Here is a 22,346-nt window from a genome sequence, read left to right as displayed (position 1 = left end):
CGGTCATTTTTACAGCCGAAACAAAGTTAAACGGAGGTTATGGTTTTGCTTCTGTTTGTTGGTTATTCACCAGGATTACGCCAAAGTTAATGTTCAATTTTGATCGAAATTGGAACGAAGATTATGTATGTAAATGCCAAATTAAAAGAGCATTAAATTTTGAGAGGTCCAGGTCAAGAGTCAAAGTAAAATAAAACGTAAAAATGCCTTATCAACCATAACTTTGGAACAAATTGAAACACATACATAACTCAATTTGATTTAAGGTGGAATTTTGTGATCTACCGAGTGTTCATAATAGTTTCCATTTTTATGGATGATTATGCATTATTAATTAAGGATTCGTGTTACCCTGGCTTTGGATTTTTTTGCTATGTGAAGCATCTTTATTATACCTACACAATGACACCAATTTGAGGTCTGTAACTAAATATTATCACAAGTTATGGTCGATTAAGCATTTTTAATTCACATTTTGTGTTACGTTACCTTTAACTTTGACCTCTCAAAATTAAATGGCATCTTACTGTGACCTGGAGGAGCTTTAGCCTCCAAAAATTCCAAAAAATTTAATTCTTCGAATTTTGTTATTGAAAAATTTAATTTTTTATAACAAAAAATTCACAAAAAAAAAATTGAAATAATTTTTCCCAATTTTTTTTTTTTTTTGTGAACGGCTATAAATTTTTGAAATTTTTGTCAAAAAATTAGATATTTTGCAAATAATTGTAAAGTTTTGAAAAAAATGTCGAAAAAAGTTTATTATTTCTGGACTAACTATGGATTTTTTAAATTTTTTTCCGAGAAATTTAATATTTTGTGAATTATTGTGGATTTATGAAAAAAAATTCAGAAAAAATTAATTTTTTGTGACTAGCTGTGGGTTTTTGAAATTTTTTTCAAAAAATTAAATATTCAAATTTTTGCCCGAGAAATTTTAATTTTTTGATATTTTTTCCAAAAAAATTAAATATTCAAATTTTTGCCCAAAAAAATTAAATATTCAAATTTTTGAATTTTTTTTTGAAAAAATTCAAAAACCAAGTGCCCCAAAATATAACCCTGCGGTCGCCCCTGAATTAAAGAAAAAATATTCAATGGTTTTTATAACTACTTTATTAAATAATTTTTTTGAATAATTAGCAACGTATATAAGCATTCAAATCAAAATGTGTGCAAAAATTTTATAATATCTGCAGAGACAAAACAAATTTATACCTAAGGATATTGCTTCATATATTGTAATAAGTATATCATTACTCAATAATGAATATACAAATATAATTTATTCTAGATGATTCCAGCTTTCCTTAGCGCCAGAATATATTCAGCAAATAAGTATTAAGAATGTTTGTATTACTAATCAAGGGTAGGTAATATTTTACTAGATTTATGTAATAGTTATCACTCAGTGTACGTCAATGTACCTATAAATTCACCTTATACCGGGTGAAAATTAAAATTTACACGTTTGCATATTATTCTTGAATGCTATATAGGTAAGTCAGTTATATACAATTTGTGCCTTTATCGGTCTAGCGGTTCCGGTTCTTGAACCGCTAGAACCAGAACCAACAAAGTCGAACCGAGACTGCAATATATTGCTTATCGGTCTCGGTTCTTGTGCTTTTGTTCCTATATATAAATAAAATATTATATATATTATAAAAAATAAATTAACTTAAATCAACAAGTCAATTTTATGAGGTTTTTTTTTTTTTTTTTTGATTTTTTTTACGTCACCAGGGTGATAGAGTTGTATCTGAGTTCCAAATAGCTAAGGGATTCTTATGGATCTGTAAAAGTGGGTTTAGGCTACAGACTGCATAAATAAAAGAGCGAAGGGGTGGAGTAGATTATGGATCCAGGTCAACTAAAGGGCATGTAGAAACCCTATAATATGATATCTATAATATTTCTTAAGCTAGAGTTTCCTAAACTTTACTATGCCAAAACCTCCTACCATAATACATGTTGAGCTGAGGTTCCCTTTATACGAGACATTTGCAGACTAATAGCAATCATCGATTCTCCATCTTCCTCTTGCACCCACCCCCTAACCTCCCCTCAAAGTACCCACTCTGCGTATAAGGCAGCTTTACCCCTTTTTGTATCTAATATCATTTCCTGGGACCCGAATTTCCTAGCGACGCCTCTCGTCTTAAGTTCCTGTTAACAAACTGAGCCTGTATAAAAAAGAACCGAGGGCGATAAAGCTGAACCGAGACCGAAACTTTTGAAATGGAAGAGCCAAGACCGGGGCCGATAGAACCACCGAACCTGAACTGGGCATATCCTTAGTTATATATTATATAAGTTACAAAATTATCATTTATTAAAAGACTATGTATCTCCTAACAGGGGTGTCCGCAGGAATATATATTTTGAGGGGGCTTAGTTTTTGGATTTTAAAAGTTCAAATATTAAATTTAAATGGAGAAAAATTTCAAAAATCCATTGCTATTCCAAGAAAAAACTAATGGATGCCATGGTTGAATGTTACTTAATGTTTAATACTTTAGTTAAACAAAGAACTATAAAGATTATGTAACAATATTACGAAATAAACATATGAATGAACTTATTTATAGGGAATTAATTTTTCCTATTTTAAGTTATACTAGTAGTAGATTTATGTCCTGATCATATTGCGTTACCTAGAATGGGTCATATGATAAAAGCCAATGTCCTTACAGCTTATTGCGAAATGTGGAACAGCCATTTACAAGTTACACACAAATGACCAGTCATTATCCTCATAATTAATACATTAACAACTAATTAACAATTATATGTCCCTCATGGAAAGGTTTGAGTGAAAGGTCTTCTTCTTAAACTGTAATAATACTAAAACTTTTAAGGACTAAGAATGCAAATGTGGTGCGTCAACATAAAAAAAATCTGGAATCATAAACATATTTGAGTCAATTACAGACTTTGTATTCAAATTTGTGGTATGGGTTAATATAGCCGAGAATTTTCACTTTAACTTAGAATCTTAATTTGATTTAAGAGACTTATATTAGGGCCGATATGGCCTTTCAAATAAAATCTGTCAATTTCTCATTATTTTATTGTGATGATCAGTTTAAGTGCAATTGGGGGCGTCCAATGGGTGAATAAAAATAATTTGTTGATAGAAATTTAGGATAATTTTCCAAAGAATGCAAAATTTGTACACGCCGTTTTGAGAAAAAAATCATTTTAGGCTGTTGTGTTTTTTTGCCATATTTGTAGTCCACAAATATCAAAAACTTGTTGATGAAAATGTAAATCATGCTCAATATTGTTTTAGTTATTACATTAATATCATTTTAGGTTGTAAAGTTCTAATTCCTTAGTAAAAGTTATATTTATGATGCTATTAACTTGTCACTAAAAAGTAATGAAGGGTAAAGTTGAGACATTGCCCGCCTGATTGCTATCCTTGATAATAAATAAGTCTCTTAATTATTAAAAAAAAAAAAAAAAGGTCAAAGAATGGTTAAAAAGAGCTAAAAAGATATAGAGAGAGAAACAGAGGCAAAGAGAGAGAGAGAGAATGAATAGCGGAATGTAGTAGAGGGGTAAGAAAAAGAAAAGATGGATAGAGAGAGACAAAGAGAGAGAGAGATGGAGTGATAGAGAGCTGAAGGAGTTGAGTGAAATGGAATCTAAAGAAAAGAAAGAGAAGGAGAAAAAAAGGTCTGATTTCCCCCCCCCCCCAATTGAGACATTTATTCTCTTCATATATGAAAATAAACTACATTACATCGAATCGGCGAGACAGAGAATTAACCATTATCATATTATCGAATTCCATTGAGGATTAGGATTGATTTATCCGTGAGTATGGAGTAGAGTAGTGGTGTTGGTAGGTCTAAGATGTTGTGTGTGTCCTTGGCGTTGTTGTCGCACATTGAGGATCAATGATGATATGGGGTCTCAGACTTTAGATATCCTTCGTCAAGGAGTTTGGGCTTCATTGAGCGGAGGATGGTTTTATGACCCTAGTAAGCCACTCTTGGCCAATACCCTTCAACTCTACCTCTGGTTACTCCTTCTCCTCCTTCCTTTTTCCACGTATCTCTGGGCAGGACCGTCCTACCATGGGCTGGGATGGTCCTCCTACTCCGCCCTACTCCTCATTCTATTCTCCTCCATCAAATACCTGAATGGCAGGCTCCATTCCATGTTCGACTCCTCGAGTCCCGTCACACAAGTCATGAACCAAGATGCGCAACCCACGCAAGACCCGGGGATCGAAATGACCGTGAGTCTCATCCGCATTCATTTACTCTTTACTCATTCCTTTGTCTTCTCTTTAACAGGACATGGGCCCTCCAAAGGACCCCAACCCTGCTTCACCCTCCATCGTAGAATCTTGGACTTGGGGAGAACGAAACAACAAAGCCCCTCAAGAAGAGCCCAATAGCACATTTGATCTCAAGGTGGACGTTCATATTCCAGACATTAATGATGAAGACGACGATGATATGAAATCCTCCTCTCTGAGGCGAAGGCGCTATTCCAATCTATCCAATTTAGCGCGAAGTCTACCGAGCTATGACTCTGGAGCAAATGTGTCATCGGAGAAAAGAGCCTCTGTGCTTAGAACACATTCTGCATTAGAAACAGGAGCATTTGTTCATAATAGGGAACAAAATGGAGGGATTAAACGAAGCCAATCCACCCATGATGAAGAATCCTCAAGAAATGAACATCATCGAGATGACGATGAAGATAGTGACGTTATAAGTCAATCTCCATTACTTTCTGCTAATTCCATTCAGCTTAAATTGTCTTCCAGCCATAATTCCAGAAGTAACTATATTGTTTAAATATTAATGATAGTTTATGCTTTGGACCTTGATTTATTGACTGATTTTTATTTACTAATTCCAGAGCGTGATTTCGATGAGAGTGGATCTCATTCTAAAAGCTTGGTGGAAAGATCTGCTCGTATACAAAGTAGTGAAAAGTCAATGTCTGAGGATCTGAACTTATCCTCCACTTCACATTCAATTGAAAACACAATAAATGAGGAGAGTGATAATCCGGATCAAGCTAGTAAAACCAAAAGTGCGATTGATCAGGGAGCTATTCCAAAGAAAAGGTGGCATGTTGAAGGTACATTTAAAAAAAACGCATAAAGCATGTCTTTGATATTTTTTTAATATTTTATCCATAAAATAGAGAAAACCGATTTAACGCATGATCCTGATACTGGATATGAAATTGATCGTAAGTGCTTTAGAAAAAAAGCTTTTAGAAGAAAACGTACTCAACCATCCTCTTTGTCTTCATCCCCTAATGCAAGTCAAATTTTCGAAGAGCTTGAAAAGGAAATGAAGCTTGAAAATAGAAGAAAGAAACTACGCTATAAACTCGAGTCTGAGGACGATCAAAGTGGTGAGTATTTCTTTAGTTTTAAGAGTATTTAATTTAGTTTGATCCAATGTGCATGTCTCAGATTCGATAAGAAGTCAGGGTTCCGGGCATTTTGCTAAAGATCATGAGGATACGACTGAAGGAGCGATACATTGTTTTATTGATGAAGATGGCAATTTGTGTTCTTATTCGTTTGGATCTGAAAGTGGAGGTACAGCTCAAGCGGTTCCGCAGTCTTCTCTCTTATCCAAGAGAAGGGAAAGTGGAGGAGACGGAACTCATTGTTCCAATTCTCAGAACCAGTGGAAAATTATGTGAGTAAATCCTTAGTAGCAAACACAGAATTGAGATGATAATTGATGGAATAATCTTTACAGGTCAATGTCTAGTTCTAGTGCAAGTTTGAATTCAAATATGACTGTTGTCTTAGACAATTCGAACCTGACGTTCCCTACATCTCGAACATCTACTTCAATTAGTAATAGCAATAATAATAGTGGTACAGGCGGAGCTGCTAGTCTGGATGTAGCTACTACAACTGCTTCATCTTCCTTCAGAACTCGCACATCTACTAGCTACCTTTCAAATAATAGGAGATCCAGTGGCTTTTCCGGTAGCAATACTCAATTACCCCTTGCAAACTCTTCTATTTCAACCGTTGGATTTAGAAGTAATCGGAGCCCACTTCCTCATTTTGCTGATGTGCTTATTGAAAGAGCTCTTCAAGCAGCATCTAGAGGTCTTGCTCCTAATACTATTGCTGATGATATTTTGGAGGATTTAAATGCGGACCTACGTGCAGCTGCAGCTAATCCTCCTGGAAGCTCAATGTCTACTCAAGTAATTCCTACATCTGCCTCCTCAGGATCTGTTACAACAAAATTAGTTATAAACGATGTGAATGACAATCCTGGTGATATATTTGGTCCTAAAGTTCATAAATATTACCTGTTTAGTTTTATAGGATTAAAATTTAAAGTGTTTTTTGATAGACTTTCTTTAATTGGAGTTTTTGATCGAAATATTACTATCTGTGAAAATCTTATATCAGTTATAATGGCAGTTCTAGTTGGAATTTTTACTGCATTGGTGCTTGAGCAAGGACTCTATGTGGATATCTGGATATTTCTTTTTTGTTTAGTTGCCGCTGGGTGTCAGTATTCACTCTTAAAATCTGTTCAACCGGATAGTGCTTCTCCAACTCACGGTTTTAATCGCATTACTGTATTTGGGAGGCCAACGTATTTTATTATCAGTTGCATTCTCATACTTCTCTTACAAGCATTTATCGATGTGTGTACGGATGGTGAAGATACTTGTACTATAAAACAGTTGGAACTCTACGGAATTATAGCTCCAACCCATACTCAAATTGTATTTATTCGCAATTTAATTTTAATTTGGGTGCTCTGCTTTCCCATCATTTTCCTTCTTGGTCTACTTCCACAAATTGATACATTCGTCATGTATTTACTTGAGCAGATTGATGGACACATATTCGGTGGTAATGCTGTTTCAGGCTTACCCTCTGGCTTTTATTGTGTATTTCGAAGTCTGCTCTCAGTTGCTATTTTATTTGGATTTGCATTTGGTGGACTCACTGGAGGAAAAACTCATTCAAAACACACTCAAGATATTTTATTCTCAATATTTTGTTCATTGATAGTAATCATTAGTTACCACCTCTCAAGAAGTAGCTCAGATCCTACTGTGTTATTGGGCCTAATTAAAAGACAACTCCTAATGAACGATATATATGCAGAAACTAGTGGAGGTACTCCTACTAAGGCAGACCCTACTCCGACTAATGAAGATGCGGAAGAGGAAGAGAGTGATAAAAGTGAGGTATCTTCAGCAGCAACTATGGCGGTTGATCCATTACCAAAGAAATTAGCTGATACGGTTACATCTCGTCTTTTATCAGATGCTATCATTTGTACTTTTATAGCTATTGTCATTCTTTTACTCCATGTATCGGGATTATTTAAAACCCTTCAACCCAACTTTTCGTATGTATTATGGGGATTTGCAATTGTGGTTGGAGTTATGTCGCATTACTTACTCCCTCAATTAAGAAAACAATTGCCATGGCTATGTTTTGCACATCCTGGGCTCAAAAGTTATGAATACAGACATTTTGAAGTTAGTGAACCAGCTCGAGTAATGTGGTTCGAAAAACTATATGTATGGCTCAAACTCATAGAGCGAAATGTTATATATCCTCTCATATTCATTAGTGCACTGACTACGGATATAGAAATCATTAAAAAAATAATGCCCAGTCATTGGGGTGCCTTAGTGTTGGTCGTTATGGGACTCAAAGCTTTAAGAGCATCTAACTCTGATCCATCTAGGCAGTATTTAATCCTTCTTCTAACTCTATTATTCTTCCAGTATGTTCCTCCGGGTGAAGATCAGGCTCTCTCCTTTATTCATCCAAGTCGTCCTTTTATCATAAGTCATTTTTTTATGGGAATCATTTTCTCTAAACTCTTTGAGTTTTATCTAAAAGTACAATTTGTGATAACTTATATTGCTCCATGGCAAATTACATGGGGATCTGCCTTTCATGCCTTTGCTCAACCATTTAGTGTGCCTCATTCTGCAATGTTATTTCTTCAAGCAGGGATTTCATCAATATTATCAACACCACTTAATCCCATTCTTGGATCTGCCATTTTTATAACTTCATATGTTCGACCCGTCAAATTTTGGGAAAGGAACTACAATACTAAAAGAGTGGACCATTCTAATACGAGACTTTCGTCTTATTTGGAAAGAAATCCTGGACTTGATGATAACAATTTGAATTCCATATTTTATGAACACTTGACTAGATCTATGCAGGAATGCCTCTGTGGAGATTTGGCTCTTGGCCGCTGGGGAATTGTGAATCAAGGAGACTGTTTTGTTCTTGCTTCAGATTATCTTAATTGTTTGGTTCACATAATAGAGCTTGGTAATGGACTCGTAACATTTCAAGTTCGAGGGCTAGAATTCCGAGGAACTTATTGTCAGCAACGAGAAGTAGCAGCCATATCAGAAGGGGTTGAAGAGGACTTGGGATGCTGTTGTTGTGAACCTGGTCACTGGCCTCATATGCTTTCAGTTAATGCTGCCTTTTCTCAACGTTGGTTAGCCTGGGAAGTTAGTTCTATCAAGTACATTCTAGAGGGCTACTCCATATCTGACAACTCGGCAATATCCATCTTACAAGTTTTTGATCTCAGAAAAGTCTTAATTAGCTATTATGTAAAAAGTATTATATACTATACTCTCCGTTCTCCTAAATTAGAAGAATGGCTTGAAAATGAAACTATATCAGAGGCTCTGGCATCTAAATCTGACAAAAATTTTGTTGATTTGGATCCATTGTTTAATGTTAACATCGACGAAGACTACGACTTTCGCGCTTCAGGAATAACTAGGATTTCATTTTGTTATGTTTATTATGAATGGATTGCCTATTGTGCTCAACTAAGGGACCCTCCGATAGTCAATCATGGAAAAGACTCCAAACTTGTGTCCTTGTGCTTTGCTCTAAGTTTGTTAGGAAGGAGAGCTCTTGGAGCTGCCTCCCATAACTTTTTAACGAGTGTTGAATTTTTTTTGTATGGTTTACATGCTCTTTTCAAAGGTGACTTTCGGATTACTTCAGTCAATGACGAATGGGTATTTACTTTTTATGATATTATTTTATACCAATATATTATCAATATTTTTGTCATCAGATTTTTTGTGATATGGAACTGCTACGCAAAGTTGTTGCTCCTGGTGTACGCATGTCTGTTAAGCTTCATCAAGACCACTTTATGTCTCCAAATGAATACGACGATCCTTCTGTGTTATATGGAGCTATTTCTGATCATGAAAAATCATTAGTCATTTCGCATGAAGGTACATTAATTATATATCTCTTATTACGTTACTATTTTTTTTATTAATACAGGAGATCCTGCCTGGAGAACTGCAGTACTATCTGGCGCTCCATCTTTGTTGGCATTGAGACATGTGGTTGATGATGGAGCAGATGAATACAAAATTATTATGCTCAATAAAAGATATATTTCATTCAGAGTCATTAAACTAAATAAAGAATGCGTTCGAGGCCTATGGTCTGGTCAGCAGCAAGAATTAATTTTCTTGAGAAATCGTAATCCTGAACGCGGTTCTATTCAAAATGCGAAGCAGGTACGTTGAATTCATGGATAGAGCTCATTTCTTTATTTTGTTTGTTTATTCGATAGGCCCTTCGTAATATAATTAATTCTTCCTGTGATCAACCTATTGGGTATCCAATTTACGTTTCTCCCTTAACAACTTCTTTCCTGGATACTAATAAACAAGTAACAGCACTCACTGGTGGACCATTGAGTATCAGTGGTATGAAAGGATCACTGATGTCCCTCTGGAATACGTAAGTAAACTTTAAATCCTGTTCAACTTAAGGGTATCCTAAATATTAATAATATGTTACTATTGCAACAGATTGTGGAGCCGTTGTCGGGATGGTTGTTCATCGGGGAGCTCAGGTGCTCAAACTATAGATTGTGAAGCTCCCTATCTACCTCCTGGATCAACTCAAGAAGAAGAAAATGTTGGGGATAGAACAAGTCGTGGAGGATCCCTTCCTAATCCAACAAGAAACAGTTTAGTTTCTAATCAGTCCAATAAACCTTCTAGTGGTAACCTTACTAGTCTCGCTGTACTTCTTTCTAAGGACTCTGCGGCATCAGATTTCTCTGTTACTCCTAATCTAAGTCAAAAGAGTGGTTCGAAAGAACATCATCGTAGTGGTGGAAGTGTTTCTTCTGCTACAAATAGCAATAATTCTATGATTAAAAAGTCATCGAACTCTCAGGAATTAGTTGCTCGAGTATGTCATACTTATGATACCTCATCATTCTTTTTTACTATTAAAACTTGTCTATTAGATTGTAGATCCGCTTATGGTGTATGATAACATCAATTTAGGAAGAAGGATTGACCCCATGTGGCCTGATGATAATTGGAAATCAAGAGGGGGACGCAACAATTGGAAAGACTGGCTACCACAAGAAGGAATGGAAGGAAGTGTAAGGATTAATTTTGATTTTTTTAAACTCATATTGATAAACATTATACATTAAGGTTGTACACAAATGGAGCCCATGTCATCGGGAGCCATTGCGAAGATCTCACGTGGACAAAACCATTGTTCTCCTTAAAATAGAAGATCGATATGTTCCTATCGTTGAGTCTGCGGTGGTTTATGTTAATAGCAAAGATGATAAGGTTCCTTCGTCTTCTTGTTCGAAAGTTCAAACTGAAAATTCATGAAATACTTAATTATATATTCTTACTTGTATCAGCTATTGTCAGATTAGGGTTTAGAGTTTTTTCTTATAGTTTTTTAAATAAAGAACACTATTTAGGGAGAAAAATCATTTCATTATTACTTAAGGTTTACATTTATTAAGTTCTCGGGTTAATGGTATCCCAGATCATTATTAACTATCTATAAATGCATAATTAAGCCGGTAATTACGCGGAGAGGGGAAAAGTAACACGACTATGTCGAAAAGACAGTGTGTTTTGTCTTATATATGTAAGTATGATTTCAAAATTTGAAGTGAATAATATTATTGGTTGCATGCATGTATATATTTCATTTAATTTGTCTTTTCAAAAGAAGGTAATACAAAAAATATTGGAATCCCTGAGCAGGGAGCACTATTACATCGTGGGGTTAGTGCAAAAGTGACGTAACAATCTGAGATATGTTCATTATAAGTTTGTTAAATCGGATTTGACGATGTTTTTTTTCCTCTCCATACGCTCTGATACCCAACAATAGTCAATAAATAATGTCCCTAAAACAAAAAGTCAAAATGCTATTTCTGGAGAAAAACCACTTACGACGTTTTTGCATCGTAAATTTTATCCTAGTATATAGTCGTTTTTGCACCAATTTTTCCCCAGATGGTGCCATGCATTTGAATTAAGCATTTACGTCACTTTGTACTCCTAGAATCAGCCTAAAAACTCATCGGTCATAAAGTTTTATCTTTGAAAATATGTTCTGTATTGCATATAAAGTCAAAATAAACTATGAAATCAGAAAATGTGTTTTCTTCAATTACGTCACTTTTGCACTAATCCCCTGATATATAGTGCTCCCTGCTCTAAACCATCGGCTCCGAAATGTATTTACAAGTGTGATGGCCAAATTATATAATGTTGACGTCATCAGGGGGAGCCTGCATGATTATTATTTGGAGGAGGGGGGGAACAAAAAACTTTTTAGAGTTACAAATTTTAGGAAGAAATTAAATTTGAACGAATAACCTGTTATTTTCCAAAATGATGACATTTAAAAGGTTTTAAACAATTAAGAAATTTTTGCTCATTATTATAAATTTTTTTGGTCATGATAAAAAAAGTACTCTAAAATAGGGGTAACAATTTTTTTTTATGGATTTTTTTTTTTTAAATATGTTCATTCGGTTAAATTATGCAGAAGGGCAAAAAATTTAATATTTAAATTTTTTGTGAATAGCTATTGATTTTTGATTTTCTTTTACCAAGCATTAATATTTTAATTTCTTTATATCTAGCAATAGATTTTTGAAATTTTTTCACAAAAAAATTTTATATTTCATATTCAATTTTTGAAATATTTTATAAACAGTTGAGGATTTTTGTAATTTTCAATTTTTTTTCCCAAAAATATAATTTTTTGTGAATAGCATTGGATTTTTTAAATGTGTGCAAAACTTTTTAATTTTTAGAAAAAAAATAATCAAAAAACGAAGCCCCCCCCTAAAAACGTCCCTGAACACTTGTTGAATAGGTTGTCAGTCTCAAATCAATTTGTTCTAACTTTTTTGTGTTTATGAAGTTGATATTATTTCATTCAAAAAAGAGTCAGGTGTTTCCGGTGCACTTCAAGGGTTGTTTTTTTGGAAAGGAAGTTTGTGAAGCCAACCTTACCTCCCTCCCTCTCCCCTACAATTTTTTTTTTTACCATTCTCACTGAAAACCCTCACAATAATTATAAAAGGTGAAGAAGAATCTATTCTAAAGATATTCCAGGAAGAACAACCCATTCCCCTAAAAATTAGTTTGATTCATTTGTTTATTACAGAGATTACCTTTCCTCTAACTAAACCAATGATTCGTTACGATTTTGTATGTTAGATAACTCCATTTTTGGATTTGCAGAGTTACATTGCTCATCCTCTTCTAACAAATATGAAGAATGAACCTAAGCAATATAGGGATTTATGTTGGTACTACGTAACATATTTATATCATGATATTTACTATTACATTATATTAAAAAAAAAAAAAGAATAAGGAGAGCGCTCGTCGGACACTAGTAATATTTTATTTTTGAAAAAAGGGCATTCAGTTAACTCGGCCGTTAGATCCTAGTCGGACGGAATCAATGACTTTGTTGGCCCTTTAAAATATGAAATACTCTTATTTAAATAAGATCTTTTATATTATAATCCCCCTCATAATACCTCAGCCTCATCATGTTAATTGTCAGATCAACAACGTAGCTCCTAGGTTCTCACTCACGGAAGAAGAGCTCGTTGTTCGATTGAAAGAAGGTCCAGCAACCCCGATTGGTACAAAGATTTTAACGTTAAAAGGCTCAGATGAAGATGGCGATCCTCTTTACTTTGGGGTTGTGGGAGATGCACTTGGATTTGTGAGAGTTGAAAACGAGGGGGATCGAAAGGGCTCCTTGATTTTAGCGAAAGAGTTAGATGCTGAAATACAAGATGAATACACCATCATTCTTACCCTGACGGATGGTAAATTGGGCGAAGGGAACTTCATAACACAGGTTGGTCAATATATCGTTAAATATGTATAATGCTACACGCGTAAAAGGTTCGATAATATCGATCTTTCAAGTAATTGTTTGGAAGAGGGGAGACTTTAAACATGGATAGACTCCACATCCATTAATTATTTATACGCTATCTAAGCTAAATCCCGTGTTTTTTATTTTATTTGACAAAGCCAGAGAGTTCATTCCTATATTATAAATACAGATTATTATCAAAGCAAACTGGAATTTCCGGCCTAAATTACAAAAAAGGAAACCCACTGATTTGTCTATTTCTCCTTTATTTTAGTCAATGCTCATTCTCGTAGAGGATCTCAATGATAACAGCCCAGTCTTCCTCCCGTATTCGCCAACCATTTCTATTCAAGAGCACTCATCCACTCCTATTGAAATCACGAGGATAAAAGCCACAGATCGGGACTCTGGGATATTCGGTCAAGTTATTTATTCTTTATCGGAAGAGTCAGGGGAAGGCGGTGTTTTTCAAATCCTCACAGAGCCATCCGGGGATGGAGTGATTCATCTTGTGCAAGAACTTGACTACGAAATTAAATCCGTTTATCAACTGAAAGTAATTGCCTCGGATCGGGGTCAATACGGAGAGCCCGTCAATTCTGCTACAGCAGCCATTTTAGTACAAGTTATTGATGTGGCGGATCGACCGCCTGAGTTTGTGATAGCTCCATCAGTCACTCGGATATCTGAGGATGTGTTGAAATTAACTGAGGTAAGAAAGTAGATTTTTGACCTTAAGACATCTAAGATCCATAGTGAAGTTAAATACGTTTTTGCATGTACAAATTTTTATAAATATATGTTACCCTAGAAGTTGCAAAGTAGCATCTGTCGTTTTTTGGGTTATGTGCATCATTTGGTCCTCCCTTACGTCATAATTAACTTATTATTATTTTATAGTATTATTCATTATTTCTTTAAATATTTAGCATTTTACATATTATGTACATTAGACTGTTCCATTCTTGCCTTTATATTTTTTTCCTTCTGCTCAAAACTTTTATCTACTGAGGAAAATAAAAACCCTTACTTGGGCAAAGTTTGAGATCTCTCAGACCATTTTTGGCCTGGTACAATCTATTTCAGTTATGAAAAATATATTTTTTGGGTCAAAATTGAACTTTTTTAGGCCTCTTGTAGTATTCGGTTTATAAGGCAAAAATATTTCTTAAGCATTTAAGGGGTTGTAGATGTGCTCAATGATTTGCGGTTTCTCTGTTTTATGAAACATAACATGCTAAAATTTAACCTTAATAGAAGTGATTGCTGTTTAACAAAAGGAAGAAATATACTATGTTGGAGCATTGAGCACATCTTCAACCCTTTTAATTATTAACAGGGGCGTCAATATGATCTATATATAAATATATATTCTTAAAAAAAGCCATAGCTATTCTCAAAAAATTTAAGTTTTTGGAAAAAAAATTTGAAATTTTTTTCCAAAAATCCACAACTACTTCCAAAAAATTATATTTTTTGGAATTTTTATTTTTAAAATCTACAGCTTTTTACAAAAAAAAGAAATCAAAAATCCAGATTCTCAAAAAATTAATAATTTTGGAAAAAAAATTCCGAAATTATTTAATTTTGAAGGGGAGGAGGTACAGCCCTTCCAGCCCACCGCCTGCAGGTGCCCCAGATTAAGGGCAAGTTGCACAATATTTTTAAATGAAAGACCCAATACAAAAAATACAATTTTTTTCATCATAGCATCATGTGTGTGGTGGAGCTAAAAATGTAAAATTTTGACCCCAAAAAAACAATCTCCACTGACTTAAAAAGCTTGTACCACACCAAAAAGGGCTTACGAGGCATTAAACTTTACTAGAGTCAATTTTTTACTTTTCCCAGTAGAAAAAGTCCTTGAGCAGTGTCGTAAAAATATAAGCAAAAAAACGGAACAGTCTACTGTTCAGACTAGGAATAAGAATATAAGATTTCCGACATTTAAAGAAAGGGAAATTAGCTTTTCCTTTTGAGTTATCCACTAGTAATTGATTCTATAAATATCTATTTGATTATCCTCTTCCGACTGATAAAAAATCAATACTAGGGAAACAAATGATGAAAGATCATTAAGTACTTCATCAAATTATTCTGCATAGAAGTTATTATAGGTATATAAGAGCTCTTCCTCTCCAGCAGCTAAAGGAAGTCTCGAGTCTCCCCCCTTCTTTTCATCATTCATCAATATAATGCTATAATTAGTGTGTATAGAAGCATTTTTATTTTATTTTTCTGCAAGGAAATTATGCTGTTTCAAATCATAGTCATTATTTTGAATCATAAATATCAATTTTCATATATATTTGTACACTTTTATCCGTCCCTAATGACTCGATATGCCTATATAATGTTAAATGTATGTCATGGGAACGGCACTGTGAATACACCCCCCTCACTAACAGTTTCTTTTTTGTTGTTTTCTCAATTTTGAAATTGACAAATGTCTCGAATTAAAATTGAGGCTTTGAGACAAATATCATTCAATTTGTGTTTTTTATTTATAAAAAAAAGGTTATTCGCTGAAATTGGCAAGTCTAAAGAAATCTAAACTCAAATTTTATTTGCCAAATTTCCCACATAAAAAAAAAAAATTATGTCAGAATTGTGCAATAAGTCCTCAAAGAAAATTTATGATTTGTAATGAAAATCTGGTGTATTTTTTAGCTAACCGGTTTTTATTAAAATTGCTATCATAAGAATAAATCTTTTTTCCTCAGTTGTTGTCATTTTTATTTAATTCCTGAGGAGGAGTGAACTTTCTTTCCAACTACATTCAATTATATTCAAGACACATTTGAATATTCGCGTGTGCTCTCATAAAAGGTGAAGAATAACCCTTAGAAATTGTTGCAGTTATAATTGCAAGTCCTTGTTGGACTAAGAGTAGGATTGAGGATTGCAAATGTCCTTGTTTATTCCATCCCCCCTCCTTCGTCACAGCTTCTTGTAGCTGATCACTAATGATGAAAATCTTTTGTAGAATGGGAATGGTAAAAAAAACAACCGAAAATCAACATGGTAACCCTTACAATTTGAAAAATGTTTGGATTACAATCAGCTGTTACTAGGGAAGCAGGTGAAAAGGATATAAACAAGGAAATTTGCTAGAATTACTCTTATGTTGATGCTCAATTCTACTCTGAGTCCAGCAAGGACGTAGAATTAATGCTCTGCAACAAATCTTCGTGATGACTCTTTGTCTTTTGTGAGCACATAGGATTGTTCAATTAGGTTTTGAATAAAATTGAATCTATTTATTTAGGAAAGGATGTTCAGGAATTAAACAGTAATGACAACTGCTTAGGAAAAGAAAATTCATTCTTCAGATTTCCAATTTAAAAAAAACGGGTACGAAATATTATTTAAATTGTCAGGGTTACCATGTTGATGTTGAGTTCCTTTTTTTTTTTTAACATGCCTAAAATACACACAATTTTCATCATTAATTATCATAGGACAGCCCTGATGGGAAATCAAGGTATTGGCTGGCCAGATGTATGTAGATTTTAGGCAGACTAATGAAGTCATATGTGTAGATTTTTTTTTTTGAGAGGGAGTGGGCAATAATTTTTTTACAATGTTTTATATTAGAAAAGGCATTTCTTTGATGACCTTTCTTTCTAGAGAAAACATTCCTGAATGACTTTTTTTAGAACAAGGGATTTACATCATGACTTTTTTGTCCAGGTCAAATAAGGCTCGCATATAGCATATTAATTACCCCATTATTGATCGTTTTCACTCATTTGGGAAGGGGCAATTGCCCTCCCGTCTCTCCTACGCCCCTTGATGAATTTATTTATGGAAACGCCAAATCTGCATATATTTCATTTCCATTCATAACATGTACAAAGTTCCTTAAAGGGACGACCTATTTATTGAATACTACGAAATCTAATTTCTGAAGGATCATTAACGATCCGTATTTGCGTATGACTGCTCATTTGGAGCTCTGTAATCCTTTGTATACCAATTATCTATAATATGATGTGTATAGGCAAATACTAGTGTTGGGGTTCGGTTTGAAAATCTTAGATCGGTCTGAGACTGTTATGACTTTTGTTAGTGCGAACTAATTTGGTCCTTTAAATAAGTACGATTTGGACTTATTTAAAACTTTGGTCTGGATCTATCTCATTTGAAAATTGGTCTTGAATATTTCAATAGATAAACTGTTGATAATGTCATGTGTGTTAAAATTTTGAACAACGACCTACCATAGCGTCACATCATGTTAAATGTATTGCATGAATCAAATTTGTACAACTCATTAATCAGGTTTAGGGAGAAAAAAGGACTATAAACTGAGACCGAAAAAATATATCTACATATTAAGACCCAAAAATTGGTCTATAAATTGTGACCGAATAAGTCGGTCCCCTATTGGAAACGATTAATTTTCGGTCTACGGTCAGAGATGGCGATTTGGACCGTAGCTTATTCGGTTCTGTCTTAACTGATTTTTTCTATACTGATTTGGACTGATCTCAGACGGTAGAACAAAAGTTTATCCTCTTCAGAATATGAACCGATTTTTTCAATCTCAATATATAAACCAATTTTATACAATACAGGGTTGATCAGTTAAATCCTAACCATCTTTAACTATATCATGAACAATCAGAAAAACATTTAACTCGGTTATTTTAATTTTAAAATGAGAATTTGAGCGTTAGCTATAAGTTAATTGCATAACAACTTTTAATTCAAAATAAATATTTACGATGGAGGAGACCCGGAGGAACACCATCATCGAATTTGCTTGCGTGGGACACAGCCCAGCGTACCTCAAGAAGATGATTGGGTATCTAAAGGGTACAGTCTACGACGTCTACAACCACTCGAAGGAGGACGTGGTAAATAAGAGAAAAGCCCACGAATCCCCGAATGATAAAAAAAAATCGCTCCTAGATTCATCGTAGGCTTGATGTAGTCCATGAAGACATCTCCCGAGACTTCAAATAACGTTCTCGCCAAAAGCGCTAAGAAAGATGTGCAACAGTCTCCAGGGCCATAATACTGACATGAGGATGAAGTCATACCGCCTCCACAAAAGACATATCCTTACAGACAAAATTAAGGCCACACGAGCTGCCCACGGAAGAAAATTGCTGAACGATTTCAAGTGTCATGGTAACCGAATCATCTTTTATTATGATGATAAACACTGGACAGTCTACAGATCCAACAATATTCAGAACAATAGATGGTTAGTCACAGCGAGAGCTAATGCCCCCCACGTCTTTAAAACCAAGTTTTCATGACCCTTGGGGTCATTGGGTGCAACAGCAGTCTCATGCCCCATCTTCTTTAAGCCAAAAGAGAGGATGGCTACCGACAGGTACTATGAACTCCTGTCTGACCAAGTGATACCTTGAATGAAAGCTGAGGTCATTGGTGTTGAGTTCCTGTTTCAACAAGATTCGGCCCCCTTTCACAAGGCCTGCAAGAACCAAAACTTGTTGAAAAAGATATAGACTGATTTTGTCTCCTTTACTAATTTATGAGTTGTATAAATATGATTTATGGAGCACATTCAACTTCATATGAAGTTATTATAGGTCGATATCTATGTATAGAATCGATGTAGACCGAATTTTAAATGAGAGCGATCCGTTAGGATTTTTTTGTCAGGCAGAAACAATCCGAATTTTTCTTTCAGATTAGTCCATATCGAACTTCTTTAAACGACCGAATTAGTTCGGTCTAACTGACTCGAAGATCCTTGAGTCCTTCTGTTCGGTCCACTAAAAATGATATCCGTCTCCGATCGGAAACCGAAAAACAAACACTAGTAAATACGTAGGTCACAGGGACTTTATATAATAACGTCTAATAAATCTCAAGTTTTAGCACTTGTTCGCTTTAATTTATAAAGAAATTCTTTAAAAGTAAGCTTTTTAGTTTTATTATTTACACAAAAATGTTTATTGTATGTTGTTTTTCATTTCTAATTGGAGCAGTAAATATTCAATTACAGTTGTATATGTATGTAATTCTTGGTATTTCTTTGGAAATATCAGTCATTACATACTTCCTAAGTCTAAGATTATTTATTTATACTTATACATAATATAGAAAAAAGTAATTTGTCATCGTCTTGTACAACATACACCGTAATTCTTCACAGTAAACAATAATGGACAAACTATTAAGGAACTATGCAATCATAGCAATGATATAAATAACATGTGATATGGTCCAATATACATAAGTCACATCGTTACTTTTATTGTATCACGAAATCTTTCATCCAAAAATAAATAGAAAAAGATCCCAAATCATATGTTAAGTTAGCCAAATAAGTCAATCATACCAACTGCTATTTATCTCTTAATTACTCCCAAACGCTAGGAGAAGGCGGGAGCAACACATATGATATTAATGAGTTAAGAACATTGTTAATATCAGCTGCCTATTATAGGATTTTTGGGGGAGAAAATGAATTACTGCTATATAGAGGAGAACTTTCTAGATTTAAAATAACATTCATGCACGGAAAATATGCTAATTATATTTTAATTCATATATATTTATTTTATTATACATTTTTAAATCAATTTACATCAAAGATAGGCGATAATTCTTCTTTTTGAGAGAGAGGTTAACACCCTACGACCTATTAAATAATGAAGAAGAAATACAAACATCAACCATTTTTATTTTTTCTATAGACAGACCTCTTCTTTAAGTATAACCAAGAAAATACTAGAGTAGGGTCAAGTGTCCCTTGGTATAACTTATTACTTTCCTTATTTATCAAAAAAAAAATAATAATAATTAAATACCCATGTCGTATCAAGTGAGACGGGGGAATCGACAGTTCTCATAAAAAACATAGGGTATTTTTCTGTTAGCAAGGTAATGCTGTTAACTATATATGTTAAACACTATTTTCCACCCCTTCAAATGTTAATGATCTCAGCTGATATTAATAAAGAAATGAAATAATATATATTTTACAACCATCTATTTTGTTTTCGGTCAAGAAAATAGACTCTACGTTCCTATGTGTCAAAGACAACCAGATATTTAGTCAATAAAAGCTTCAATAGTTCATATAGGTTAGGGTGAGTCTGATGGCTGAACTTTGTTCAAACGTTCTGAACCCTTTTTTCATACTACTGTATATGGTCTAAATGAATATTTTTGCGAAATTTCATATACATATATATACTAATACCACACTAATCAAAAATATTCTCAATCGTTTCTCAAAATTTCATAATGTTTGCATTATTTGTTTTGTTTTTACGGACAAAAGTGTTAGGCATCTTTTTGTGTGCTCTGCAATATTCTATTAATGGAAATAAATAATCAATTTATGGGGAAATTCTTTTAAAACTTTGGAAAGATTGTTTATTCTTCAAAATTTTGCATTTTATAAAAAAGTAACTATTGACTTTCAAAAGTTTTACAGAATATATAGGTGTATTTGAATTTTACAACTATTTACGGCAATCTCAGACCTACATTTAATCCTTTTCAAATCGTGGATCCTTTTTTTTTTTGTCCCATATATAGAGCAATCTTTTCGATAACAATCTATAGACCAATTTTCTCCCACTTCCTGATTGATGAGTTGTAGAAATATAACCTATGCAACAACACATTAAACTTTAGACCCGAACAACAACAATTATTCACTTTTTTGAAATCTTTCATTCATTTTTTTGGTTTAAATAAATAATTTTTTTGAACAATTATCTTCACATTTTCTAATCATTGTATCTTAACAGACATTATTTGGTGCATTCAAAAGCCTTTATAGTTTTTTGGAGTATTTGCAAAAGTGCTCAACTTTGTGCTCAAGTTAAATACATATACATAATATCAATGAAATTGCACCTCTAACACATGGCTTAAAAAGTCCCGGACTTAAAAGAGCAAAAATGTTTTTTTTCGTTGAAAATTATTATTATTTTCTTTAATTATAATTATTTATTTTTTATTATTCGCTTTATAGAGCATAATCCCATAACACTTTTCAAACCATTGCTAACTTTAAACGGTACTTTTTCCAATCACGAAGCAGTGTAAAATTACAACATGAAATTGGTCCGCAAGATTGTATATGGCTTGGTTTTTGGAATTTCTTGGGAAAAAAATTCAATATTTTTTTTTTTTTTTTTAAATTCAAAAATCCACAGCTATTGACAAAAATTTTTTTTTTTTGAAATTTTTTTGTAAAAGTTACATTTCAAATATACAATTTTTTGCAGAAAAATTTCAAAATCTTTAGCTATTTACAAAAAGTTAGATGTTTCGGAGGAAAAAATTTGAAAATTTAAATTTCATTTTTAAGTAAAAAAAAAAATCATATATTAAATTTGCTAGTAAAAAGCAAAATCCTTAATTTGTGGGAGGGCTACAGCCTCTCCAGCCCATCCCGTGCGGACCCCCCTAAGATTGCCATGAAATTTTGAGAGGTGTCTTTTGAAATGGGGTTAATCTAAAAAAATTATACCATCTATGTGTGAAACCCTGGACTTTTCAGCACATGTGCTATGAATATATTTCAATGAAATGACATCAATATGTTCATTAGTTCCATACACAGTACCAAAACAAGGTTAAACATTATTTTTCGGGACTTGCCTCACCCTAACCTGGATACATAATTTGTATTGTAATAAAATCATTAGAGTTTACATTGTACATAAATATGTAAAAGGGGATTTTATGATTGTCTTGGTATGTACTATAAAGATTCATTGATTAAGAAACGTAATTCATGGTTCATTGATAATAATAATTATGCCATTATTCTCAGTAAGAAGGAAAAAGTACATGCAAAGTATATAGAGATGAATGCCCTTGAGATGGATGGATTAACTTCATGTCAAAAACATCAAATACAATTATTATAATCTGTCAAGCAAAGTTATTGATAATGAATAAAAATAATATTGGTAAAAAAATACTCAAAATACCGCGAAAATTAATTTACCAAGTGTCGTAAGTTGTTCTTTTATTGACTTGAAAAAAAAATATATATATATATGCAATCAACCGTCAATAATAATAACTAATCAGTTATGGTTTTTCGTGTGAAATTTAACAAATTACTTACATATATATTCCTATATTTAGCTTATAGAACGGTTTCTCC

General features: G+C 33.5%; 2 protein-coding genes across 2 annotated transcripts in view; both read left to right on the top strand.

The window, feature by feature from the left end:
- Positions 1-3,603: 3,603 nt before the first annotated feature.
- LOC121121162 (pecanex-like protein 1) lies at positions 3,604-10,793 on the top strand. The gene is made up of 12 exons (XM_040716028.2): positions 3,604-4,252; positions 4,311-4,803; positions 4,885-5,109; positions 5,176-5,391; positions 5,453-5,684; positions 5,748-9,042; positions 9,102-9,267; positions 9,320-9,561; positions 9,618-9,787; positions 9,859-10,246; positions 10,305-10,445; positions 10,501-10,793. The coding sequence occupies exons 1-12, from the start codon at positions 3,917-3,919 to the stop codon at positions 10,687-10,689; spliced, it is 6,093 nt and encodes a 2,030-aa protein (XP_040571962.1). The 5' UTR covers positions 3,604-3,916; the 3' UTR covers positions 10,690-10,793.
- A 1,968-nt stretch (positions 10,794-12,761) lies between these two features.
- The window catches only part of LOC121121805 (cadherin-23), a 37,188-nt gene continuing 27,603 nt past the window's right edge, over positions 12,762-22,346 (top strand). Inside the window, exons 1-2 of the mRNA XM_040716781.2 lie at positions 12,762-13,207; positions 13,503-13,940. Of these exons, the coding sequence (XP_040572715.1) occupies positions 12,824-13,207; positions 13,503-13,940 (822 nt within the window). The 5' untranslated portion in view covers positions 12,762-12,823. The remainder of the gene's footprint in view (positions 13,208-13,502; positions 13,941-22,346) is intronic.

Source organism: Lepeophtheirus salmonis, chromosome 7 (assembly GCF_016086655.4).
Source record: "Lepeophtheirus salmonis chromosome 7, UVic_Lsal_1.4, whole genome shotgun sequence".
NCBI lineage: Eukaryota > Metazoa > Arthropoda > Copepoda > Siphonostomatoida > Caligidae > Lepeophtheirus > Lepeophtheirus salmonis.
Note: the sequence above shows the minus strand (reverse complement) of the source record. Positions and strands in the feature narration are given on the sequence as shown.